Genomic DNA, 27,563 nt, shown 5'->3' on the forward strand with positions numbered 1-27,563 from the left:
TCCCAAGGTGAAAATCCTTTACTGGACAAGTATTTCACACAACCTCAACACTATTGGGCATCTGTGGGGGATTTTAAGAGTTTATTTTGAGCAACACTCAAGGGTGGTCAAAGAGGTCGTCCTCCACAATAGATGTGTTTTGTCATGAAAAGTAATGCGCCACATTACTTTTGCCTTATTCTTTTTCTCACCTGGGGCCAGTTGCATAAACATAGCCATTATGTTAAGTTTGTGTCTTAAGAACTAGTACGAACAACTAATAGTTAGAGGTAATCAGTCTTACTTTTCTGTATCAAATTAGATGTTTTTATGTAACTGACTTAAAAAAGTTATGACCAGTCTTAAAGAAAAAAAAAGGTGACTAACTTGTAAGACTAGTCTTAGCAGTTTATGCAACCGGCCCCTGGCCTGGACATGCTTGTTTGTTTTTTAATACAAAAAAAGTTCTATTCTTGCTTAATGTAAAGGCCCTGAACAGTAAAGGGTGCAGCTCAAACAAACCGTTCAGATGTGCTGCCATTCTGGATTAAAGAAGAATAGGATACTGGAGAAGAAAGTTCAATCTTCTAAAAGTTCAACAAATTTCTAAATCTTATCTAAAGTAATTTTTTCTTATTAATATGGTTGATTTGGATCATTGAAGGTCAGCAGCAAAGACATTGGTTAATAAATTTAGATTAAATACATAAAGTATATTTGTGTAATATAAAACATTTCTTACCGGTTTGCGTAAAATTCTGAAATTGTATTTCACTGTTTTTATTCATTTTGAGGAATACCAAATGTTTTAATGCAACTGAGATGAGTAAATGCGCATTCATATTTTGTCTAGAACTACAAAAAAAAAAAAAAAAAAATCATGTTTACACGGCGCACACAACGCCTCTGCACTTACCCTATTTCTCTCACCTTGAGGACAGGAGAGCTGTCAGTCAATAAATGTGAAGTTGCATTACTTATTTGAAAAAGTAACAGATATTTTGTTGTGAATTGAAAAAGTAATGCGTTACTTTAGTTACTTGAAAAAAGTAATCTGATTACGCAACTCAAGTTACTTGTAATGCGTTACCCCAACACTGGTTATTACATTAACTAATGCTAACAAATGAGACCTTATTGTAAAGTGTAACCAAAAATTCTATATATTTGAGGACAAAATGTTATTACAGTACATTTTTTTTAATACAATTAGTGATCCTGATGCTCTTTATATTCTGTCTTTATAATATTTTTTTAACCTTTGGTTAACACTCTTCATTTATCTGTGGTGCACGTGTTCACAGCAAAGGGGTGGATTCTTGAATCCACTGTCGCTTCAATATATGTCCTTTTGAGTGGTTTGTGATCAAGTTATTAATCAGTGTTTATCCTTCTAAATATTAACTGATTTGAATGAATGTGACCAATTCACAGTTAAAGCATTTACCGTACATTTCATCTTTAATCACTAAAAAATAATGAAGAATATTGTCTGAATCTCTTACTGAGAGAAAGTACATCTTTTCTGATCTATTAACTGCAACCTTGAAGAAGCTGTGTATCTGTGTGTGTCGGTATCATTTGTTACAGGTCCTGAGGTGAACAACGGGCACCCAGGGGAGATGACCATCTTCAGACAAACTGAAGCCTACAAAACGTTACCTTGGCAGGTCACTTCATGCCTAAGCCAGGTCCCCTCTTTGTCATCCTCTTTGTATTCCAAGTTTATCTATATCAGAATCATTCAACCTGAAGTAATGGCATAGTTTAGTGACCTGCGACCTGCGTTGTTGCTGTATTAAGTGTGTATGCAGAACTGCCTATGAACTCCTTGCTGAGTGTTGAAGCCTTTAAATGCTTGCACTCCCCACCCCCAAGCTCGCGACTCTATAATACATTGCATAAATAAAGTTCAGACAGCTAATATAACCCTCAAAATGGATCTTTACAAAGTGTTCGTCATGCAGCATAACCGATTATGTAAGTATGGTATTTATTTGGATGTTTACATTTGATTCTGAATGAGTTTGAGGCTATGCTTCGTGGCTAATGGGCTAAAGCTAACATTACACAGTGTTGGAGAGATTTATAAAGAATGAAGTTGTGTTTATGAATTATACAGACTGAAAGTGTTTAATAATGAAAATAATGACGGCTCTTGTCTCCATGAATACAGTAAGAAACGATGGTAACTTTAACCACATTTAACAGTACATTAGCAACATGCTAACGAAACATTTAGAAAGACAATTTACAAATATCAATAAAAATATCATGATGATATGGATCATGTCAGTTATTATTGCTCCATCTGCCAATTTTGGCTGTTGTACTTGCTTGCTTACTTGCATAAAGTCTGATGATTCAGCTGTGCACAAATCCAGACGTTAATACTGGCTTGTCTAATGCTTTGAACATGGGCTGGCATATGCATGAATTTGGGGGCGTAGATATTAATGATCCCGACTGTTGCATCACAGTCGGTTATCTCTTGTTAATCAACTATGCCAAGGTAAATTCAATTTTCCATTCTATGGCACCTTTAAATGTTTTAGCCATGAAGCAATTAGGAAATCAAGGCCTTGTTGTATTATGGATATATAGTCACAGCCAAAAATGTTGTAGGTTGTGCGCAATGAAATTAATTTTATAAAAGCAAGAATAAGATAATAATTTCCATAAAATTCCTCTGTTTTAAGATGGACATTTTGACAGAACAAATTTAGGTGATTGATAGTAACAGAGTAAACTATTCTGGGAATATGAATTAAGACTATTGCTATTGTTATTATTTTGGCTCTTGGCATGACCTTGATTCATGAACTAAACATCAAACTTGTCAATGATGAAGATCCATGACTCAAATAAAACATTGAGAAATTCCTTTTACAAATCTCCACACCTGTGAATGAATCAGCATCAGAAAAGTAAAATCTGTTGTAAGTAAATTAGTGACCGCAGAAATAAAGCACAAGCAAATCAAATAAATTGATTTCACAAAAGCACATTATATGTGGGGTTCCTCCATTTTGGGTCCTATTTTTTTAATATATATGCTCCCATTGGGAATGATTTAAAAAAAATATGGTATCTCTTATCACTTATATGCGGATGATATGCAGATCGACTTGCCTTTAAAGCTTAATTGTACCGATTCCTGTTCAACACTCCGTAGATGTTTGGATGAAGTTAAAGTTTGGATGGCAGATAATCTTGTTCAGCTGAATGAATGTAAAGCTGAAATTATGATTTTTGGTCGTTCAGCTTTTAACAAGGAAAGTGACATACTAGGTACATGGACATGTCATTTGCAGGTCAGAGTGAAAAACCTAGGAGTCATCTTCGATTCATCGCTAAAATTTGACAATCAAATAAAAACTGTAATTCGGATTTGTTTCTTTTATCTAATATTCTTTTATTACGGTGTTTATCCTTTTAAAAATTAACTGATTTGAATGAATGTGACCAATTCACAGTTAAAGCATTTACCTTTCTTTTCATCTTTAATCACTAAAGAATAATGAAGAATATTGTCTGAACCACTTACTGAGAGAAAGTACATGTTTTAGGGAAGTTTCCTCATCAGAGCTAGAGCTTGATCTACTAACTGCAACCTTGAAGAAGCTGTCTCCTGGTCTCTGACTCCTTGTCTTCATTCATCAAATTATCTGGTCCTTGGGTCTTAACTGTAAATTTCCTTACAAGAGATGTTTCCATAACATGATTCAGAACTAAAACATCTTTTGTTGCTTTTTTCTTTTTGTATTCTTTATAAGCCATTTTGACAGTATGTTAGCTTAGATAACTGTGATACATTAGAATTTATGACTAATTTGCTTTCATTTTCATGCATCTCATTGCACATTTGCAAAATGTTGAATAATATCAGTGCATAAAATCTGCAGCCTGGAATCATAAATCACACTGTGGTCATTCATTTAGTTTTCCACAGGAAACCTGGCCCCCATGACTGAAACTAGTTTCTCCCAAAGTTTTTTTTTTTTTAACCTACTGCTATCCAGTGGAGTTTTGGTTCCTTGCTCATTTGTGATTTAAATGGCAAATTAATATCAAGTAATGTTATTGATTTAATTGCACTGACACTATCGAATGAGAACAAAATTTTAACTGAAGTGGATAGTGACAAAATAACTGAAATAGTTTCATAAATGATGAACTTTGCAACAATGACAGTTATTAACCTGAACTGGAACAACACTGAACTAAATTGAGCTAAATAATGACACTTTCTTTTTCTTCTGTAGAAATACACAATCTACATGGTGCACTACCAAAAAAGTATTTGGGATGTGGCACCTCTTGATGGCAATAAATGCTGCGATGTTAGGTGCATCAATTTTTGGTCAAGATCTTGTATTGACAATGCAAGAGATGGTCTCCTCCAGCACATCCCAAAGACTTTCAATGAATTTAAGGTCTGGACTCAGAGGTGCCAATTCATGTTTGGAAAATTGAGTCTTCATGCTCCCTCCCAACCATTCTTTCACAGTTTGAGCCTGATGAATCTTGACATTGTCATGCAGGAATATGGCCATGATGTGTCTTCCTACATGGTAAGAAATGAAAAACTACACACTCCATCAATTAGGGTTAGAAGAACTGTTACCAAACATATAACATGCTAGAAACTATAATAATCACTGCAATAATGATCCAGTCATAGACTCTTAAGCATTTTTTAGCCAGGCAAAAGTTTGTGTTTTCAGGCCCCCAAACATTGTTGTCATGTAAATGAACCGCCCAAAAAGTTTTCTATTTTTAGTTAAAAATGATGTTGTGTAAATGGCCCCTGAATAACTGCAAAGTGGGTTAATTTTGACATACTCCAGAAATGTTATACAATGCTTAATTCTGTGAATTCAAACCTTAATCAAGACTGACTACAGCAAACAAGGAAAACATTCCTAAGGTGCTTATGTAGGCTATCCTTTACAATTGAGGGCATATCCTAATTTCTTTTTACTGTCAAATGTAGTACTGTATTTCAAGATTTAAACCTTTATACCCAGTGCCATCAGCATCATTTTTCTCACAGAAAAGGGTGTTTCTCACTGAAGAATGTGGTTAGTGGATATTCCAGTAAAGTGAGTTAGTTGTTTTTTTTTAAATCAGTCAAACATGATAGGTTTTACTTTCTATATGACAGTGTGATACTACAGTTACTAACCTCTGTCAAGCATATTAACCTCAGGTATCCTCATAAGTCCTCCATGGTAACTGCTGAAATAGGACTTATGCTCTAGTTCAGTGCAGTACAGTAAATCACTTCAAACTGTGGGTAAGATAATTCCCCAACAAGCATGGTAGCAGCATCCATCCATTCTTCATACTGCTTCTCCTCTGCAGGGTCGCAGGAGGGCTGGAGCCTATCCCATTATCTCGGGCTGAAAGCAAGGGCCAGATTACAGACTGCAGTCTTTAGCCTCCTTGTTAGAGTGCCCGACTCCCATGCTGGCGAACCAGGGTTCGAGTCCCGCTTAGAGTGGAAGGTTGTTGGGAACACTTGAATTAAAATCTGCCTAATATGACAGAAATTGGAAAAAAATATTTGAAGTGTAATTTAATTGCTTAGTTTGTCTCACGTTCCACTGGAATACATGAGGGTGGGGTTTATGACCTATACTGTTTCCAGCCACCTCTTTTTTTTAGGACTCATGTGGCACACTTGGTTTACACGCACAGCTCTTGCCGGCCTATATGTCCGTTACATTCACCACCCTAAATCTCACTCCCATCCAGGTCACGTCACCAATGTAACCCCTCCTGTTCAAACAGCCTGCATTAAGTGGGACTCGAACCCGGTCCACCGGTATGGGAGTCGGACACTCTACATGTTACACTCACTGCATTTATTTGCTAAAAAATACTGAAAAAAAAACAGTAATATTGTGAAATATTATTACAATTTTAAAGAATTGTTTTATGTATTTTAAATTAATAAGTGATGTCAAAGCTGAATTTTCAGCAGCCATTACTCCAGTCTTCAGTGTCACATGATTCTTCAGAAATCATTTGAATGCTGCTCAAGAAACATTTCTTATTATTATCATGTTGAAAACAGTTGTGCTGCTTATTGCTTAATATTTTTGAGCAAACTTTTTTTTCAAGGATTCTTGGATGAATAAAAAGAACAGCATTTATTTGCATCTTTTGTATTCACCCTAAACTTGTGAATGGTTGTGAATATTTTTCACGTTTCCTTTTTTTCCTTTGGTTTTGTTATTCTAACTGTAGTAACTATTTTGGAACTATAATTACCATGGTATAGACTTTTTTTTTTTCTTTTTTTTTTGTAAGGGAAGCATGAAATTGTCATTGTATCTAGCTATGTTGCTCTAATCTTCAGTTAGCTTTGAGCTGAAGCTGATTGCTTTCACATGGTTATTCGAAGATGGAGCAATAAAATAGAAAGCACAGATTTAAACAGAACTCTTGCAAATATGGGTTACAGGTAGTCTTGTTTGTTTGTTTGTTTGTTTGTTTGTTTGTTTATCTACAGCACAACCTTAATATTACATTACATTTGATTGCTGTGGGATTTACAGCCGGAGAGATGGAATCTGCAGATGCAAAAATGGCGGGATTTACCTGCCCATCAGATGAACAGATAGACTACGCGCGAACATTCCATTTAAATAAGTAACGCCAGCTGATTGGTTAATGTTACCGGAAGATTTTGTATTGTATTGTAGCTTTAGGTCATTAACCTCTAATAAAGCATTTGTACAATAAATTTCTTTTTAAAAATAAATACATTTTCTAGTTCACGTTATCTATTAAAAATATTACACATCAATATTTTCATTACTAAACGAATTAAAAACAAAACAAAAATACAAGTGCAAAAGAAGGGTAACTTAAACGAAGTCAGTATTCGTTTGTCTGCAAACAGACAAAATAATTATATTTTTGATTTCGACATCAGAGTGAAGCTGCAGTAGGGACTTTTATTATGAATTGTCCTTTACGGTCCTTATGTAGGTCACAGTTTTCAGCTTCACGCTTTGGTTTCACGTTGCTGCATGCTGACATCCCTTGTCAGAGAATTTATATTTCTTAAATAATTGAGTTAGCCTTAATTGTACTTAATACGTGTTCTTTTCTTTTATTCCTGAAACATGAACGATGATTTGTCAAATTAGCTTTAACGCATGATCCATTTCTAACCTTGACTGAATGGTTGTTCACAATTGAACTGTTACGTTGATGCGAATACAGAGAGTTTTAAACATACGATGTTACGGAACATTTGTAGGTATCAGAGACAGTTTGGCCAGGTCATTTGGCCATTTTCATTCCCTCAAGGGCATCATGGTCCTAGCGTATCAACACACATACAAAAGGCAAAATATTCCAGTGCCTTAACAGGTAAGATCATTACAGAAATGTACAGAAAGACAAACCTAATATATTAATGCATGATTTCTTGTTCTTGTTTCTTGTTTGTTTGTTTTGCAGAGAGAAAGAAGTTCTACGAGAATGTCTCGATATCTCAAGGTGAAGGTGAGCGTCATTGAGCATGTTGTGATGCCCATAGCAACACACATCTGCAACTTAAAAATAATAATAAACGTCAGTTTTCATCAAGAGAAACGGTTATGTCTGTCTGAAAATGTTTTTGTGTTGTCTACAGGGGGCGTGTTTGAAATAAACCTTGACAAGCGAAAGCTGAAGACTCCAGGTGGAAAGCTGTTCACAGTTCCCAATGAAGCTCTTGCCATAGCTGTTGCAACAGAGTGGGACGTTCAGAAGGACACGCTGAAGTTTTACACCATGCACTTAGTAGGCTATTAATATTATAAAAAGTTCAAGAAAGAGTTTCTAAATTGCATATATTAACTATATCACCAGCAGTACATTGTAGGTTGCATATAGAATACCTTCAACTTTATTCGTATACATAAAGTATACTTGCATAAAACAACATATATATTTATGTGAAAAAGAAAGTACACCCTCTTTGAATTTTATGGTTTTGCGTATCAGGACATAATAGAAAATCATTTGGTCCTTAGCAGATCTTTAGGTAAATACAACCTCAGATGACATATTACACTGTGTCATTATTTAACAAAAACCAGGCCAAAATGGAGAAGCCATGTGTGTAAAATCTAAGCACCCCATGATTCAATAGCTTGTAGAACCACCTTTAGCAGCAATAATTTGAAGTAATTGTTTTCTCTATGGCTTTATCAGTCTCTCACATCATTGTGGAGGAATTTTGGCCCACTCTTCTTTACAACATTGCTTCAGTTCATTGAGGTTTGTGGGCATTTGTTTATGCACAGCTCTCTTAAAGGGATAGTTCACCCAAAAATGAAAATACTGTCATCATTTACTCATCCTCAAGTTGTTAGAAACCTGTATGAGTTTATTTCTTCTGTTGAACATAAAAGAAGATATTTTGAAGAATGTTGGTAATCAAACAGTTGATGGACACCATTGATTTCCATAGTTAGAAAAAAAATACTATGGCAGTCAATGGGGTCCATCAACTGTCTGGTTACCAACATTCTTCAAAATATCTTCTTTTGTGTGCAACAGAAGAAGGAAACTCATACAGGTTTGGAACAACTTGAATGTGAGTAAATGATGACACAATTTTTGGGTGAACTTTCCTCTTAAAGAGTTTACTCAAAAATGAAAATTTGCTGTTAATTTACTCGCCCTCAGGCCATCCAATATGTAGGGGACTTTTTTTTCCTTCAGTAGAACAGTAAAGAAGTCATTTTTAGACGGAAAATCTTGTTGGTATTAATTTTGTTTTGGCTGCATATGTTTTATTGAATCTCAAAGTGACGACACCCATTGACTTCCATTATATGAATCACAGAGGACCATGGTTTTAGCTAAAAATCTTCTTTGGACTTTGACTGGACCATTGCAACACCTTGATTCTTTTCTTTTTCAGCCATTCTCTTGTAGATTTGCTGGTGTGCTTGGGATCATTGTCCTGTTGCATGACCCAATTTTGGCCAAACTTTAACCGTTCGGACAGATGGCCTCACATTTGACTCTAGAATACTTTGGTATACAGAGGAGTTCATGGTCGACTCAATGACTGCAAGGTGCCCCAGTCCTGTGGCTGCAAAACAAGCCCAAGTCATCACCCCGCCACCACTGTGCTTGACAGTTGGTATGAGGTGTTTGTTCTGATATGCTGTGTTTGGTTTTCACCAGATGTGGCACTGTGCATTATGGGCAGACATCTCCACTTTGATCTTGTCTATCCAAAGGCCATTGTTCCAGAAGTTTTATGGTTTGTTCAGACTCCATTTTGGTCTAGTTTTTGTTAAATAATGACACAGTGTGATATATCATGTGTTGTTGTTCATCTGAGGTTATATTTACCTAATTTTAAGACCTTCTAAGGACTAAATTATTATTTTTTTATTATGTCCTGATACGTAAAACCATACAATTCAAAGAGGGTGTCATTTATTTTTCACATGACTGTGAACTATAGTATTGCCCAGCTCTAATCTCCTAAATGCAACTATAAAGCATGAAGAAATTAGTATATTATAAATATTAATGTGGTTTTCTGTAAAGCTGCTTTGAAACATATGTATTGTAAAAAGTGATATACAAATACAATTTAATTGACTTAAATTGTATGCTAAGACTAATTTCTGTCCATACAGACCACTCTTTGCAACACAGCTCTTGATAATCCAACGCAAAGGACAGAAGAACAAATTATCTCAGCAGCTTTAAAGTTTTTGGATACTGACACTATCTGGTGAGGTTTATTACTTGATGGGATTTAATTAATTATACCAAGACTTTACTTGACCCTTTCTACCAATATTGTGCCACATAATTGCATTAAAGATAAATGGTATTAGATCTCCTAAATATATCTGTAAATGCTGTACAGTATTATGATTTTATTAAATCAGATCTACCTTCCCTGTAGTTACAGAGTAGAAGAACCTCCAGGTCTTGTGGAACTGCAGAGAAATGAATGGGACCCTGTAATGAACTGGATAGAACAAAGGTAATATTTGGTCATTTTGGCTAGAATATGTAATAATCACAATACATTGCCAATATTTCAAAATATATAGCCACAATTAAGCTGTATATGAACATCTTTTTCTAGATACAATGTAGTCATTGGTTCATCCTCCAATATAATGGGCCCTCAAATCCCAGAAGAAACTAAGGATACATTTCGTCAACACCTTAATTCCTACAATTTTTGGGCTCTGACAGGTAAAGATTTGTGGTGCTTTTGCATCCTATGTAAATGGGCATGTTTACATAAGATTTACATCTTATGTGAATGGGCCTGTTTGAACAGTCCCGTTTTTAATGTTCCTCCAGGGCTTGAGTATGTGATCACTCAGCTGAAATCGTTGGTCTTGTCCTTTGGGCTGATTGACAGACACCTAAGCGTGGAGCAAGCGGTTCTGCTGTCCAGACTTGAGGAAGAATTCCAGGTATGGTGGCTTCTATTTTTATTCCAACTGTTTAATGATCCTTGCTTGGTACCATTTTTCCCATGTTAATGATTATTGTACATTCTGTTCTGCTTTGTCTTAGATCCAGCACTGGGGAAACGTGGAATCGGCCCATGATTATGACATGTATGAGTTGCGGGCACGAACAGCTGCTGGTGCAATGTTTGTGTATCTGTCTTCTGAAAGCACAGCTGTTAAGAGAAAAATTTTACAGGATTGAAAGGCCAAAAAGGCACTTCATGGGACTGAAAAATTAGATTTTTTGTTATCTCTGTCTTTGTTTGTTTTTTGCAGTAAGCAGCAGTGACATCAGTTACCTAACCAGTAAAACGATGTTGCTGTCCAGTTATGTTTTGAGCAATAATATATCTGTCATAACAGCTTCAGTTTTGAAAGAGTGTAAATGGTAAATGCATAATCCCAGTATTTTAATGTCAAAGCTGTGAAAAAGTTCAGCAAATATGTTTGAAATGAAAAATAAATGGAGATTTTTTTGATAAATTTCAATCACCTCAATTATTTTGCTTACATGGTTACCCAGACTCAAGCAATTCCCTTAAGGTCAAAGTAACATATAAAACGTCTGGTACTTAAGTGCATAGTCTGAAAGGGCAAACTGATACATAACCATTAGTAATAAAATATCAAAGCTGCGTACGGTATAAAGCCGTTGTCAACGAGTTCACTACTGTCCCTTTAATTAGCTGGCGTGTCATTTCAGTAACAGACTGCCGGTTCGACCAATAGCTTTGAAGGCCTGAATTAAACGACCAATAGGAGTCGTTCAGGGGCGGGGCTTGAGTGTTTACTGTTTCATTGACTGTTAATCGTTGGATATGTTGACAAGATGGAGTTCTTGCTGGGAAACCCATACAGTACTCCGGTTGGACAGTGCATTGGTATGTTTTTCAGAAATTAAATGATGCTTAAAAATTGTGTCGCAACAAGTTAACGTCTAAAGCATTTAGCTGAGCCGCTGTACAGAAGCTCAAAATATGAGCCTGTCAGTTAGCTGGCTAACAGCTAATGCTCATTCATGCTAGCTGGTATAACTCACAGTTAGTTCCAAAATGTGCTATAAAATAGTTATTTTCTTAATTCTTTAATAGCAAATTCTAGAGGGGCGAAATGCTGAAACGAATTTAAAGCAAGCTAAAGTACTACAGCTGGTGTTAGCCTGTTAGCCAGAGGACACTGCGTTTATCTCTCACACCCAGGTTCATAGCTAAAGCTTGAGGTAATGTGTGTAAATGAATCATACTATTGATCAAGATTTATAAATGGCCTCTCTGTGTGAGGAACATGACCGCTTGCTTTGGAAGACACCCAACAATCAAGCACATATTGCACAGCAGTTTGCAGATCAGTGCATTGTCATCAGTGCCGATGTTTTTCCAGATTCTCTTGTTAGTTCCAGGCAGTAACCTATACTCCTATTAGTTTGCCTTTTGATCTTCTCCAGAAAGGGCCACAGATGGCTCCCTGCAAAGTGAAGACTGGACCTTGAATATGGAAATATGTGACATAATCAATGAAACAGAAGATGGGTGAGACATGAACGATGCATGATTTATAGCTTTTTGTTGACATATTCAGTAAACCTTATGAAACTAAAACATTGCTACACAAATCCAGAAGTTGCTGTCATTGTTATAGTTTCACATTTTTCCTGTGAATAAAATGTTTAACTATGGCTGAAGGATCAAGTCCAGGACGTTACATAAATTGAAAAGTCATCAACAATGTGTTATTTATGGAACCTGGCAATGCTTTCTAGAAGAACATAATTCTTTCACTTGACCTTGTTATTGTAACTTCACAGTGAATTGCTTTTTAGCTGCATATATGTGTTATTTAGTTATTTATCTGATTTATAGGCCTAAGGATGCTCTAAGAGCTGTGAAGAAGAGGCTTAATGGGAATAAAAACTACAGGGAGGTGATGCTTACACTGACGGTGGGCAACAGTCAATGGAACTTTTCTCTTTATAATCTTACTAACGGCTAATAATTTCTTTTAGATTGTCCTGTTTATTTAGATTTTCATAATGTGTTCAGGTTCTTGAGACATGTGTAAAGAACTGTGGTTATCGGTTCCACGCGCTCGTCACCACCCGGGACTTCATTGATGGCGTTTTGGTGAAAATTATATCTCCTAAAAACAACCCACCCGCCATTGTGCAGGACAAAGTACTAGCTTTGATACAGGTATGGCAAAAATCAAAAATCTGGATTGGGGGGGTATTTTGGTTGTTCATGATCAGTAAAGAAAAATGTGTTGCCTTATGGTTTAAACATAACATGAGGAAAGGAAACATGACATGAACCATTTCAAAAAGAGGGCAATGATGGAGAGAGAGCGAGAGCGAGAGGAGGTGCATCATAGGGCTGGTTACCTGATGCTCGGTAGTCAAGGAGATCTTGCTGATTCGTTGGCACTGAAGTTGTGCTCATTACAACCTAGTGGATCAGGTTACCATGTTTGGCTCCAATGACCAAGGGTGACTTGAATTTACATGGTCTTGCGTTTAATGTGATGCCAGAAATTTCTCACAATAAAATGATCAAAATGGAATCTTTAGAATGGCTTTGTCCAAAGAAAACTTGGCATGTGATGTTTGTGCTTTGCATTTTTGTTTGACATTCAAACAACTTTATTTAAAACAGTCACCTGATTGTAGTTACTATAGTACTTTTCAAAAGTCTGGGGTAGAAATAAAAATAGAAATTTTGAATTTCTACAAGGACACATTAAATTGTTCAAAAGTGACAGTAAAGAAATTGTATTTCAAATTAAATGTTATTCTTTTGAACTTTTTATTCATCAAAGAATCACGATAACTAAATGTATCACAGTTTCCTCAAAAAAATATTAAAGCAACGCAACTGTTTTCTACATTGATAATAATGAGAAATATTTTTTGAGCAGCAAATCAGCATAATAAAATGATTCTGAAGGGTCATGTGACACTGAAGACTGGCGTAATTCAGCCATCACAGGAATAAATTACATTTTAAAATTTATTAAAATAGAAACGGTAATTTAACTGTTACTGTTATTACTTTATTTTTGATCAAATAAATGTAAGAGTCTTCTTGCAAGATTTTATTAAAAACATCTTACTGACCCAAATTTTTTTCAGCAGTAGTCTAGCTTGTTTTGCAATTATTAACAAGGTACTGAATGTTCCAAGTAGAGAAGATCTGAGCAGCTGAACTTGCGTTCCTTGATTAGCTTTAGAAATTATTATACACCAGTAATAAACTATATTGATTAATAGCTATTCTGATGCATTTTTATATGTCATGTTTTCACATATTAAGTTTGCATGTACTCTGTACGTCATCAGGCATGGGCAGATGCCTTCAGGAGTAGTCCAGATTTAACAGGAGTAGTCCATGTCTATGAAGAAATGAAAAGGAAAGGTATAGAGTTTCCACGATCTGAATTAGAGACCTTGTCCCCCATTCACACACCACAAAGGGTAAGTGTTGAAGCCAGACATGTTATGGTTTGTGTGTCAAATTGTTGAGGTTATGGCAGCCTCCTCTAAAATATAATGTCACTTATCATTTACTTAACTTTATCGCTTTACCATCCCTCTTTATCTCTGCAATATAGCTCATTGTCTTGCTCTGTTGATAATAGTTGCAAACTGCTCCAGAGTTGGATCAGCCAAAATACAGTGCTCCAGTCCAGCCCAAGCCACAGCCTCACCCTGCCTCCGCTCCTCCCTTCTCTGCCCCTGTGACACACACCTCCCCACAGATGCCCAATCTGCACATCTCTGGGCCCATCAACCCTTCCCCTGAACAGGTACTGTAGAACTCCTTGTTTCATTCTTTTAAATGAAATTATCAACATTTGTATTCACAGATTGCATAACGATATAATTGATTAGATTTGCAAGCTGCGCAGTGAGCTCGACATTGTGCGTGGGAACACTAAGGTGATGTCGGAGATGTTGACTGAGATGGTTCCCGGTCAAGAAGATCCATCTGATCATGAGCTTCTGCAGGTTTCTCATTTTTTGTTTATATTGCTGGATTCTTGAAAGAGCTACATAAGGCCACTAGAGGGAGTGTTGGTACAGCATTATGTTGACAATTTTTTTTATTCAGTATTACAAGGTTTGTTTGCTTTCTTTGAAGGAATTGAACAGGACGTGCAGGGCCATGCAGCAGAGGATAGTTGAGCTCATCTCACGCGTGTCCAATGAGGAAGTCACGGAGGAGCTCCTGCACGTCAATGACGACCTCAACAACATCTTCCTACGTTATGAGAGGTGTGAACAAGCAGGATGAATTTACCTTTTCTTTTAAAAGGATAGTTCACCCAAAAAATTGAATCATTTACGTGTGTTGTTCTAAACCCATTAGACTTTGGTTAATCTTTAAAACACAAATTAAGATTTTAATGAAACCTGAGAGGCTTCTGTCCCTTCATTGAAGGTCTAGGTAACCAAAAAATCAGAAGATCCAAAAAGATCATAAAAGCATTATAAAATTAATCCATATGAATCGAGCAGGTTAATCCAAGTCTTGTGAACATATATGATCACTTTATATGAGGAACAGATTTCATTTACACTTTTATCTACATCTAAACAATTATGGACACACATGCATAGAGCACATCACATATGATAAACACAGAAGCTCAAATGTGTGTGCATTGATGCACAAAAACCAGTGATGTTTGTTTTTAGCATGTGATGCACACACAAGCTTCTCTATATGTATTTATATGTGAATAAAAGACGTATAAAGCGTTTGTATCACTTCACAAGACTTGGATTAATTTTACTACGTTTATGGATCTTTTTTGGTTACCTGGACATTCAGTGGAGGAACAGAAACATCTCCGGTTTATTGAAAAATATAGTTGTGTTTCAAAGATTAACCAAAGTCTAACAACATGAGGGTGATTAAATGATGACAGAATTTTCATTTTTTGGTGAATTATCCTCTTAAAGCTTCATGAAAGGCTATTTTAAGTGAGGGTATGGTTTTAATTAGTTAATTTTGTTTGCTCACTTTTCTTGCTTTTTCTTTAGATACGAGAGGTTCCGATCTGGCCGAACTGCACAAGGCGTAAACAATGGGGTAGGTTGTGTCTTCTTTTAGAGAGTTGTTTTATCCGTGTGTTAGCATCGGTTCATCATCAATGTGTGTGTTTTTTTTTACCCCCTCCAAACACACGTAAGGTAAATTGTTCATGCCAAAAGAACAGCTCAGAGTCATTCTCTTGCCCTCATTGCTTGCTTTTTGCTCTAAAATATGCTGAGAAAGCATGGTACGTTTGATTTGAGATGCAAACACTTTCATCATGTGCGGTTATCAACTTAAAATGTAATTGCATGTTGGTGTTACTTATTGTGTGGTTTGGTCTGTTTTGTGATTTGTTTTTCTTATTTTTATTTTTTTTTGGTATTGCTAGCTGAGGGAGGCAAGTATGAGTCATCTAATCTCATTTTTTACTTGGACATGCAGATGCTAAAGAATGTTATGTCAGCATTGGCTGGTGCTGTCCTGTCCCGTGGTGCAGTCCAAGTCCCGTGTTGCATCCAATGAACCTCCGCTAGCATGTAGAATGCCTGTCCCGCAGTCTGTGACCTTTGCTTGCCAACCCCTCCATTTGCTTATCCTAGTACTAGTTCCTCCACTGCTTCAAATAAAATAGACTAAATGGGGATTTAAGAACGGTGCTTTTCATGTAATGGAAATATGATTTTTAATAGCATATCACAGCAATATTCTGCTACTTTAGGCTATTTTAGTAATTTTCAGGATTGTATGAGAGAAATACACAGCTGTTCAAAAGTTTGGGGTACAATGACGATAAAAATATATCACGGTTTCCACAAAAATGTTTCTCAAGCACCAAATCAGCATATTAGAAAGATTTCTGAAGGATAAAATGCATTAAAGTAGAAAACAGTTGTAAATTGTAATAATATTTCACAACATTACTGTTTTTACTGTGTTTTTATTAAATAAATATAACCTTGGTGAGCATAAGAGACTTCTTTGAAAAACATTAAAAAAAAATCTTTTTACTCCAAACTTTTGAATAGTAATGTTTTTTTGGGTATTTTTTGTTAAAAAACTATTGTTCAGTTTACTCATGTGGTGTCTAGTACTACGGAAAAGCTAGATGCACAAATTAAATATGATGTATTTCACTGTCATAGAATCTGAAGCCAGTTACAGAGGCATTTATCACAGATTGTTAATGTGCTTTCTCTACTTTATTACACAGTACAGCTATAGAGCACAGCTGTATTATTGCTTCTGACAAATCACATTTTGACAGCATGTGTCTATTATTATTTATTTATGGGTGCTTATGGGTTTTAATTTGGTGTTTCTTTTTTAAAGGATTAGTTCACTTTCAAATGAAAATTAGCCCAAGCTTTACTCACCCTCAAGCCATCCTAGGTGTATATGACTTTCTGGTGGAAGCTAGATATTCTACTTCATAACTTGTTAAATATGTGTTTTTTTTTGTTTTGTTTTTTTACACAAACTGCTGTGTGGACTATGTCTATGATGGATGGATATGGATGGAGACACTTTCTTCAGCTCATACTCGTTTGGTAACGCATACTGCCATTATAAAGCTTAGATGCGTCAGGATTTTTATTAATATTTCTACAATTGTGTTCGTCAGAAAGAAGAAAGACACTTACACCTAGGATGGCTTGAGGGTGAGTAAAACTTGGGGTAATTTTCATTTGAAAGTGAACTAATCCTTCAAGTGCTTTTGACTTATAGAATAGAGGATTCAAACACATTTAAGCACAACTCCTCTAAAATACAGCATTTTTTAAGCTGCAAAGAAACAAAGGCTATGAGTAACATTCGCACACACTGAGTAATAATTAGCTTGAGAAAATTCCTTAGCCTTCCCTCTCTTGCCCAGTCTAACAGTCATTGTTCCTGTACGGTCTCACCACTTCACCTTTTCATCAATTCTTAGTGTACTTTGAGTTACAGATTAGACTTCCTCTCACAAAAGACTTGGTGAAACAGGTGAAAGCAATGTATGTATTGTATGCAATGTATGTACTTCTCTCAACTTATAGAACTGACTGCAGGGTCTCTCTCTCTTTTTTTTTTTTTTAAAGCCAACATTTTTTTTAAGTAAAAAAAAAAAAATTGTAAAAAGAAGTATGTAAACCAGTTTGAAAATGTTCATGATGTAAAGGTAAGATAGCAAGTAAATAATTTTTCCCCCTAAAGTGTCTGTAACCAATGTGTCTATGTGAAATGGTGTTGCGTATCCATAGGTCCTGAACGAGGCGACAGAAGATAACCTGATTGACCTGGGACCGGGGTCTCCTGCGGTGGTCAGTCCCAGGATCAGCGCTACTCCTCCGTCCAGCCTGCCTCCCTCTGTGGCTGCAGTTCGCTCTGCCTCTCCAGTCACGCTGTCCTCCAGACTGGCTGGTTTGGGTGAGTCTTGTACCTTGGGTCCACAATATTGTTTACATTTTAGATATCGGTAGAGAGAAGCTGATTTGTTTGCCTGTACTAATGTGAGAATACCGATGCTTCACAGATGTCGGTTCTGATAGTGTGACTGGCACCTTGAGCTCTTTGACTACCTGTCAACCCCAAGATGACTTTGACATGTTTGCCCAGACCAGGACTGGTACCATTCCTGAGCGGAAGAGGTATGAAACAAATCAAAATTTTTCATACAACTAATAGATTTATATATTGTACAGAAAAATGCCCCCCTTAAATGGGTAGTTCACCCAAAAATGTAGATTCTGTCATCATTTGCTCACCTTCATGTCGTTCCAAACCCATTAGACTTTAGTCAATCTTTGAAACTCAAATTGAGATATTTGTAATAAAACCTGTTTCTTTTCCTCTATTGAAAGTCCAGGTAACCAAAACTGAAATGAATCCATATGAATCAAGCAGTTTAATCCAAGTCTTGTGAAGAGATACTATCGCTTTATTCAAACAGATTCAATTTAGGATGTTATTCACAAATAAACACATGTACATGGAGCTCATAACTTATGGTAAAAAGCACAGAAGCTTGTGTGTGCGTCATGCACGTGTGGCTTTACGATGATACATCATTCAATATGTTATTAAGGGAAATGAAAGGAAACATTAAACTAATTAGTTCTAATTGTGCAAAATTTTAAATTAAGAGGAGGGTCCATCTTGCCACACCACTAGGTAAAACGACTGCCATAAGCTCCACAGCATAAACATCCTTAATTACTTTATATAGATTTTTTTATTTAAAAAAATATTTATTTATTTATGTTGAATAATGTCTAATTTAATGAAAAATGTTAAATCAAATAGTCTAATTTAATTATTATATTCACAGATTACTAATATCCAATTATAGTAAAGGTGGGGGAGGGGCATCATATTATATTATATTATATTATATTATATTATATTATATTATATTATATTATATTATATTATATTATTAGCATTTAACTCACACATTGCTGGTTTTGAACTCTCAGTGCACCATTCGAAGACACAAAGGCTTCAAGTGGAGTGGCCCCAACTTTAGATGTCAGACAACAAAACACTGGGGTAAGTTTTTGTGTGTGTGTGTTTGTGTGTGTTTGTGTGTGTGTGTGTGTGTGTGTGTGTGTGCGTGTTTTTGTGACACATCAGGACACAAATTTGTATAATAACATGGGTATGACATAAGTATTACAATGAGAGGGTGACTTATGAGGACATTACCCCATGTCCCCATTTTTCAAAAGACTTATAAATCATACAGAATTTTTTTGAGAAAGTAAAAGTGTGCACAGTTTTCTGCAATGGGTAGGTTTAGGTGTAGGGGTAGTGTAGGGCGATAGAAAATACGTGTGTGTTTATTTTAGGACAGTTTCTTGCCGTTTCCTTAAGGCCCCGGTATACTTCAAACGAAATCAAAGAACGAACTGATGTGACGTCATTTCAAACAAAATCATGCCAAAACGAAGTTCGTTTTGTGTTCTTTTTGGAAGTTCAAAACAGCTTGAACTTTCAGGAAAAGTTCGCTCCATCTGCAAAACACCTTCGTACTGTACTACCATTGGTCAGTGACGATAACGTAACAGGAGGTGTGCGCTGAGGCTCCGCCTTCACTCGCGTGGAGCGCGTCTTTGACTCATTTCGTGTGTTTGAATTCGTCGAGGTAAGAGAGCAAAGTGGATAGCCGCTTTATAGAACAAAATGAAGTTGTGCTTACAAAAAAATGAGGCACTAACACAGTTTTTCATGTTTGATACTGTAAAGCTGCTTGATTTTAAGCAATCTATTGAATAAAGTGCTATATGAAGACGTGACGTGACTGGAGGGATAATTTGCAGAGCTCGTGCAAACATACCAATGTTGTTATGATCATACACTTTTCTAATGCTTTCTATAATAAATGCTTGCTGTTTTCTCATTTTTGTTGTGTTTATTTTGTTACTGAGAAGAAAGTGCACGACACATATTTACATATTCATCTAAATGTTGCTCTCAGCAGTGTGGGCGGCGTCAGATGTTCGTTTACAGTATACCGCTGGTCATGCATTTCGAACTTCTTTTTACCCCTAAACGAAGAACGAAAAAGAACTTTGTTTGAAGTAAACCAGGGCCTTTAAGCATATGCCTGTGTGGACTAATTGTTTTCATGTCAAAGACATCAATTAATTACTGTTATGCTAAGTATGTACTAGTACACAGAAACGTATGTAGTGTACCATACTCCACACTCAGAAGATGACAGTAGTTGATGAATGTAAACATTTGAGTTGCAAGAAATTCTTTCTGGAAGCAGGAATTCAGAATATACTTTTATTTTTACTTATTAGTAATTCTTGAATGATATTCAGCCAGTGCAGCTCAATAGAGTCTTGAATTGCTTTTTTCTGCGGTGACGTGCTGTGCATGTTTTTTAGTTATTACCACGTGTCTATATGGGGTAGTTTACTAATATTGGATTAAGACTTTTATGTTAAAGTCTTATTGTTTTTGTTTTGTTTTTTGTTGTTTGTTTGTTTGTTTGTTTTGTCATGTTTTCTTGGGATTATTATTTTTATTTATTATTTGCTTTGCTCCGGCCCATGGTTTGGGCCCATAGGCAGCTCTTGACCAGTCCTCTGTCATGGATGACATTGAGGAGTGGCTCTGTACTGATGTGGTGAGATTTCCTTTCGTTTATTTTTATTTCATTTTTTTTTTTTTTTTCATCTTCTTCAGGACATAACCCACTTATTTGAAAAGAAATATGCCCTTGTAATGGCATATTTCTTTTTGCTTGCCTTTTTATTCTTGGCTGACTACCTTGTACCCTCTTTTTGGGGTCACTAACGACTTACCTTGTATGGTTTTGCTGCGTTCCTTACTTTTCTGGGATATTCTGTCAGTTATTTTAGTACACTGAGTGCGTAGTGAACAGACCCCTGCTTGACATGCTTTTAACACTTTTATTTTCTATACTAATGTCTTTGGATGTTTTGGGTAATATAATTTAGATAATCTGTTAAATCAAGAAAACTTCTATTGGTATTTTGAAGGAAAGAAATTATAATGTTTGATGTGGTTGCAAATAAATTGTGCTCCTTTTTTAACAAGCCTTCATGCGCTGAAATATTTTACTCTTTTTTTTCTACTTTCCTTCAGAAAGGAGATGAAGGAGAGGAGGGTGTGACAAGTGAAGGTATGAAGAATTACTTCATTTACACTATTGTTCAATTTTTTTTGTTTTTTAGAAATGAACAATTATTAAGCAATGATGTGTTAAATTGATCTAAAGTGATAGTAAAGGACATATATATGTTAAAAAGATTTCTATTTCAAATATATGCTGTTCTTTTGAACTTTTATATTCATCAAAAAATCCTGAAAAAATGTTTTAATTGCATTACAGTTTCCACTAAAATATTAGGCAGCACAACTGATTTCAGCATTGAAAATAATAAGAAATGTTTCTTGAGCGCCAAATCAGCATATTAGAATGATTTCTGAAGAATCATGTGACACTGAAGACTGGAGTAAAATTCAGCTTTGCCATCACAGGAATAAATTACATTTTAAAATATACCAATCAGGCATAACATTATGACCACCTTCCTAATATTGTGTTGGTTCCCCTTTTGCTAGGGGTGTTCGATTCCAGGTTTTTTTGGAGTCGACTCCGACTCTTGACTCCTAGACTCCATTTACTGTACATAAAAACAGGGTCATAAATAAGCCAAGATGGCAGTCCTTACACACTTAATTTATTTTTTCCCAACGCAAAGCCTTAAAATCCCCTCATTAAAACAACACACGTTTAGCTAGACTGTCCAAATTAGTCCAATGTAGAGAGGACTTGATGAGTAGCCTATCAATGTTGCTAATTGCCGATACCTAATTTTACCGAGCGAAAAGTCACAAAAAACATCTGTGGTCGAATATTATGTCAGAATTAAATAAATGAGAAAGCAGGGATTCTTTAATGAATTCATCTCATTATAATGATCGGAGGATGGCGCTAAACGCACATGATCATTGTCTTAAAAGTGCTTGGACACGAGAGTTAAAGATACTAAAATTAATACAATACATAAAAAATGTATACAATGTACACTTATTAATGTGTTTATTGTTGATGTGAGTTTTTTATTATTTTTATTTATGGTTAGTTTAATGAACACGGTTAACTATGGAAAATCAAATCTATATTTATTGCAATAATATAAGCTACCATCAATATTAAAGCTGACACGGAGGTATGTATAATTACAAACTAAATTCACTATGACGGTTATCTGTTTCTAAAGTAAGCTACATAAATGTATGTGACAAAGTTTCTGCGACAGCTCTCTGACGCGATTCGCCAGTGTCCGAATTCCTCGCTTCATTTCGTTCACTCCTTGTTCAGTGCACTTAACCATAGATATTATACACTTAACTGCCATCCATTATGTAGGCTATGGATTCGAGAATCAGTAAAAAATTGAGCGATGGAGTCACTAAAGTCGACCCCGACTCAGGTTATTCAGAGTCGAGGAATCGACTCTTTTGGAGTCGACTCCCCATCACTACCTTTTGCTGCCAAAACAGCCCTGACCCGTCGAGGCATGGACTCCACTAGACACCTGAAGGTGTGCTGTGGTATCTGCCACCAAGATGTTAGCAGCAGATCCTTTAAGTCCTGTAAGTTGCGAGGTGGGGCCTCCATGGATCGGACTTGTGTGTCCAGCACATCCCACAGATGCTTGACTGGATTGAGATCTGGGGAATTTGGAGGCCAAGTCAACATTTCAAACTCGTTGTTGTGCTCCTCAAACCATTCCTGAACCATTTTTGCTTTGTGGCAGAGCGCATTATCCTGCTGAAAGAGGCCACAGCCACCAGGGAATACCGTTTCCATGAAAGGCTGTACATGGTCTGCAACAATGCTTAGGTAGGTGGTACGTGTCAAAGTAACATCCAAATGGAATGGCAGGACCCAAGGTTCCCCAGCAGAACATTGCCACCTTACGTGCCCACTGTTCATGCTTTCGGCAGTGGACAGGGGTCAGCATGGGCACCCTGACTGGTCTGCGTCTATGCAGCCCCATATGCAACAAACTGCGATGCTCTGTGTATTCTGACACCTTTCTATCAGAACCAGCATTAACTTCTTGAGCAGTTTGAGCTACAATAGTCTGTTGGATCGGACAACACGACCCAGCCTTTGCTCCCCACGTACATCAATGAGCCTTGGCCACCCATGACCCTGTTGCTGGTTCACCACTGTTCCTTCCTTGGACCACTTTTGATAGATACTGACCACTGCAGACCAGGAACACCCCACAAGAGCTGCAGTTTTGGAGATGCTCTGACCCAGTCATCTAGCCATCACAATTTGGCCCTTGTCAAACTTGCTCAAATCTGTACACTTGCCCATTTTTCCTGCTTCTAACACGTCAACTTTGAGGACAAAATATTCACTTGCTGCCTAATTTATCCCACCCACTAACAGGTGCCGTGATGAAGAGATAATCAGTATTATTCACTTCATCTGTCAGTGCTCATAATGTTATGCCTGATCAGTGTATATTACGTTTCTATTACATTACATTTTCTACAATATGTTACATTACATTGTAAAATATAAAATATAAAATTTTGACAATATTTACTGTTTTCACAGACCCGAATTTTTGAGTGGTAGTGTATCTATTCATAGACCCAGCAGTTAAAGGCTTTAAACACATGAAAATTTTCTTCCAGAGTTTGACAAGTTTCTAGAGGAGAGAGCCAAAGCAGCAGAGATGGTGCCCACACTGCCGACGCCCCCGAGTGATGAGCTTTCTGCTGCTTCCGGCGCTTCTGCCAGCGCAAGTAAAAAGTCAGGCAGGTCCGAGGATGCCCTCTTTGCCTTGTAGATAAGTGTCAGATCTTCTGGGGCGGCTCAGCTCTGCTTCTGTGGCAGTGGTGGGTCAGTCCCTTTGCAGATCCATCAGCATCCCCTTTTTCTCTCCCGCTTCCTGCTTCTCCAGCACAATCAACACTATCACAGCTGAAGTGATCAGAACTGTTTCATGATCTAGACATTTTCATAATGGACATTTTCATACTTTACCAAGTTTTCATTCCATTGAAAATGCTGTATAAGTTCCACCCTACTCCCTAAAAGAACTCCCTAAAAGCATAACGTACCACGTGGGTTCGAGAGGTCAATGTCTATTTTTTTAATTGATATTTGTGGTATAAAGCAAGCAAATTAATGTAAAGTCTACTACCCGATCCGGCCATGTCTAACTTTGTGTTCACTGTGATCCTGCATGCAACAGCTGAATAATCCTATTTCTATTTCCTCAAGGATAATCTGTAAAGGGAGCTAATTATTGTTAGTTTTTCTTCTTCTTTTTTTTTTCTTCAACTTTATCTACCAGAAGATTTGCTTTAAAGGGATGTTATACATAGGATTATTTATTATAAAATTTCCAATTAATACCTCTGATGGTAACAGTTCAGCTTTCAGATTTGAGAATCTGAAAAAGATATTACAATCTGATATTGAATGAGACATTAGAGAGAAGTTTTAAGCATATTCATAATTTATTAAAATTAAAACATTTTGCAATCTTAATATTTAAAAGGCAAAATGACATAGATGCTATGTTTGTACCACATTTCTTCAATACATAGGTCACATCAAAGGAAAAATGATATGATTATTATTCCACTGGATTCTTTTAAATGATATTTTACGTGGCAAAAGCATTGCCTATTAGAAAGCATTAATAGGAACAAAAAGTATGTATTTCAATTTAATTTGCACTGAAAGAATTATTCGCCTTTCGGCTGTGTTAAAAGAGCTTTTGTTCAAATACAGAATTTAAGCTGTCCTTCATTTCAACGCTGTCTATTACGAGACCGAAAACAAATGGAGTTTCTAGAGAACTGATGGTGACTGCAAGGCAGTTTAAATTGGATTTTACAACTGCTGCAGAAGTGGTGTCGAGCTTAGCGTTGTTATTAAGGAATGAAATGGATCTGCCTTAAAGAACAGGTGGTGGGTAGTTTAAGGTGTAGTCCGCTAATGGTCATTTAACGTTTGGTACTCTCATGTTTGCACACCACAGATTTGATTTAGTGAGGTGAATGTGCTGATGTAATATCTTTAGTTCGAGTGCTGTGTCTCGCTGTTGTGTACATACTGTTTTGACGGACCAAATGGTTAACCTTAGCAAATAATTTAAGTGTAGAGTCAACTAACTTAAAACATCCAGATGAGTTTTAGTTGTGTTTGTATTTGTGTAAGATTTTATTTGTTTATATACAGTAGGTGAGCACAAATCAAAGGGACAGTGCACTTTTGCATGGCTAATAATTTTATATGATTTGTCACACTACATAAAATATGTATTACAAATGAAAACAACCCCAGATCTTTTGAGTAACTAAGCTTTGGCCCGCTTGCATTTATAATTACAGTTCGATAATTGGGTGATTTTGAGTATCGCCTTCTTTGGCAGAATTATTGGGAGTTCTTTATGCTGTGTTTGTAAATGTTACGGTTACCGATAACTCTGGTAGATCTGTTAAAACAATTTAAGGGGAAACTGTTTGAGGAGCTATGACAAGCTGAAGCTGTTGTACATACAGCACTATATCAGGTGACAATGATATTTGGTTTGTTAGTTTGGGTATTTAGAAGAGCCAAGTAAAAAAAAAAAAAGGGAAGAAATTCAAGGTTAGCTGTAGCAGGGATGCAGTCTGTTAATGCACGAGCATTAATACTAAAATATTGTGGCTTCTTTTCTTTTGATAACAGGAGACTTGAGGGATATGGCTGGTGGTCATAATTGACTTGTTAGTTTTAAGAAATTTATATATCCCCCTTCACGTTATTAATATGTACACTAAAATGTAAAAAAAAAAACAGATTTTACCTCTCATGGATGTTAACCATCCCATTTAAATGCTGTTGTTATTGTTTTTGACACTATCGCTGACATGGAAAACGTTATACATCCTTGGTTGGCTGTAACTATCACTTTATTATCAACTACCTTCAATTTCTCATCAAATGTGCAATTTCATCTACCAATGCTGCACTACAGTTTGATTTCATTTGAAATGGTTTTGGCTGTACATTAGCCTCAGAAATGTGCAGTTTGAGAATGTAAAAGAAATTTATTTTGCATATTTTATTTCTGAAGTCAGTATTGGTTACTTTATATTAGTATGAAGGAACTGTAAAGATCAGAATCCTAGGTTTGGAGTTTCTACTTCTTTTTCTTGTTGCAGTTTGGAGTGAAAACGTTTCACTGACTTATTTCAATCAGATAAAAATTACCCCCAGCATATGGTCAGGTTATGCCAATGTCTTCAGTAAAGAAACCCTTTTGTACCTTTGAGAGCATTTCTTTATAGGTACGGCACTTTTCTTCTCTTTGATATGTATTTGGAGTTATGTGTGTGTGTCTATGTATATGTGTGTGAACAACCGCTCCAGATATCCTGATGCAGACACCGTGTTTATCCTGTGTTTACCAAGGGAGGGGAAGGAGAGAATCTAGCTTTCCAACATGACACATCTCTATAAAGGAAGTAAAAACTACAGCGTCCGTGCGTGCGTGTGTGAGTGTGAAGGGCTGGCATAAGCTGTACTCTCTAACCGGTGATCATTTCTCTGGTCAATCTTGGTTTTACAGATTGTACTGGTGTTGGTCTGTGTGCTTACCTGTTGTTATACCTCAAGCTGCTCTCTGTACTGTTTGATTCATGCATGTGTTGAACTCCAATAAAACATACCAAGATGGTGATCTGTTACCAGACTGTCTATTGTATTATTGTATGTCATATAAAATATATTCATTTCTCTAACTGAATTACAGATCTAACTAGCGCTGGGTGGTATGACCAAAAATCTATTTCAAAAATCTAAAATCTATCTATCTAAACTATGTGTATAGGAAGCAGTAGGACTGACTGCACATTTTACCAGATAAGATAGTTGTCAATGATGTTCAGGATCAGTTGCGCACCAAATCTTCCTGCCATCGTCTTGTCAGTCATCTCTTGTCACATGATAAGTGAAATCTGAGTCCTGCTACATCTCTGCAGCACATGCTGTTTGGAGCAGAGCAGACGCTTTCAGTTTATAATTGTCTGAACTGAACTGAACTAAATGGGGACTGTGTTGCGGTGGGCAAGTAATGGAATCGTGTACAGCTGAATACCGTGTAACACCGACTACCGCAGCAAGCCTAAACACAGTACTTTTTAAGATTCTGGCGGTTTTCACAGTATTTTTTCTTTCCATGGCTGGAAATTTATATAAGTTTATAGTGGTTTCTTTTACTGAGTACATAGAATATAAGACATTGCGATGTCAAATACAAATTTACTTTTAAAAATGGAGGTAATAAAATCAATTTATAAAACTAACAATTTAGTAAACCTTTTCCCTTTGTTTTTGGCAAGTTTATTGTTTAAATTAAAATGTGTGAAAACTTTCATGCTGTTTATTAAAAATAATTATTTTAAAAATTATTATTATTTGAGTATTCTGATGTGCAATAGTAATATGTTTTTCATAATTTCTTGAAGTTAGACCGAACTTTTTGTTTTGGCAGGTTGTCATGAA

General features: G+C 36.3%; 2 protein-coding genes across 5 annotated transcripts; both read left to right on the top strand.

Annotated features, from left to right (window-relative positions):
- Positions 1–6,961: 6,961 nt before the first annotated feature.
- On the top strand, positions 6,962–10,973 carry atpaf2 (ATP synthase mitochondrial F1 complex assembly factor 2). Its single transcript, XM_048169841.1, has 8 exons — positions 6,962–7,368; positions 7,459–7,503; positions 7,634–7,782; positions 9,645–9,742; positions 9,920–10,000; positions 10,106–10,218; positions 10,330–10,445; positions 10,549–10,973. Exons 1-8 carry the CDS (start codon positions 7,236–7,238, stop codon positions 10,684–10,686), a joined length of 873 nt encoding a protein of 290 aa, XP_048025798.1. The 5' UTR covers positions 6,962–7,235; the 3' UTR covers positions 10,687–10,973.
- Positions 10,974–11,229: 256 nt separating this feature from the next.
- On the top strand, positions 11,230–26,746 carry tom1l2 (target of myb1 like 2 membrane trafficking protein). Of its 4 annotated transcripts, XM_048169836.1 has the most exons (16): positions 11,230–11,365; positions 11,929–12,013; positions 12,344–12,422; positions 12,524–12,673; positions 13,816–13,950; positions 14,115–14,282; positions 14,368–14,484; positions 14,618–14,751; positions 15,523–15,571; positions 15,906–15,914; positions 17,758–17,923; positions 18,030–18,144; positions 18,973–19,045; positions 20,574–20,633; positions 21,116–21,152; positions 23,696–26,746. In XM_048169836.1, exons 1-16 carry the CDS (start codon positions 11,314–11,316, stop codon positions 23,848–23,850), a joined length of 1,584 nt encoding a protein of 527 aa, XP_048025793.1. In that variant the 5' UTR covers positions 11,230–11,313; the 3' UTR covers positions 23,851–26,746. The 4 variants fall into 4 exon arrangements, with proteins under 4 accessions (XP_048025793.1, XP_048025796.1, XP_048025794.1 ...); XM_048169839.1 differs by lacking the exon at positions 20,574–20,633; XM_048169837.1 differs by lacking the exon at positions 15,906–15,914.
- The last annotated feature ends 817 nt before the right edge of the window (positions 26,747–27,563 follow it).

Source organism: Megalobrama amblycephala, linkage group LG20, assembly GCF_018812025.1.
Source record: "Megalobrama amblycephala isolate DHTTF-2021 linkage group LG20, ASM1881202v1, whole genome shotgun sequence".
Lineage (NCBI taxonomy): Eukaryota > Metazoa > Chordata > Actinopteri > Cypriniformes > Xenocyprididae > Megalobrama > Megalobrama amblycephala.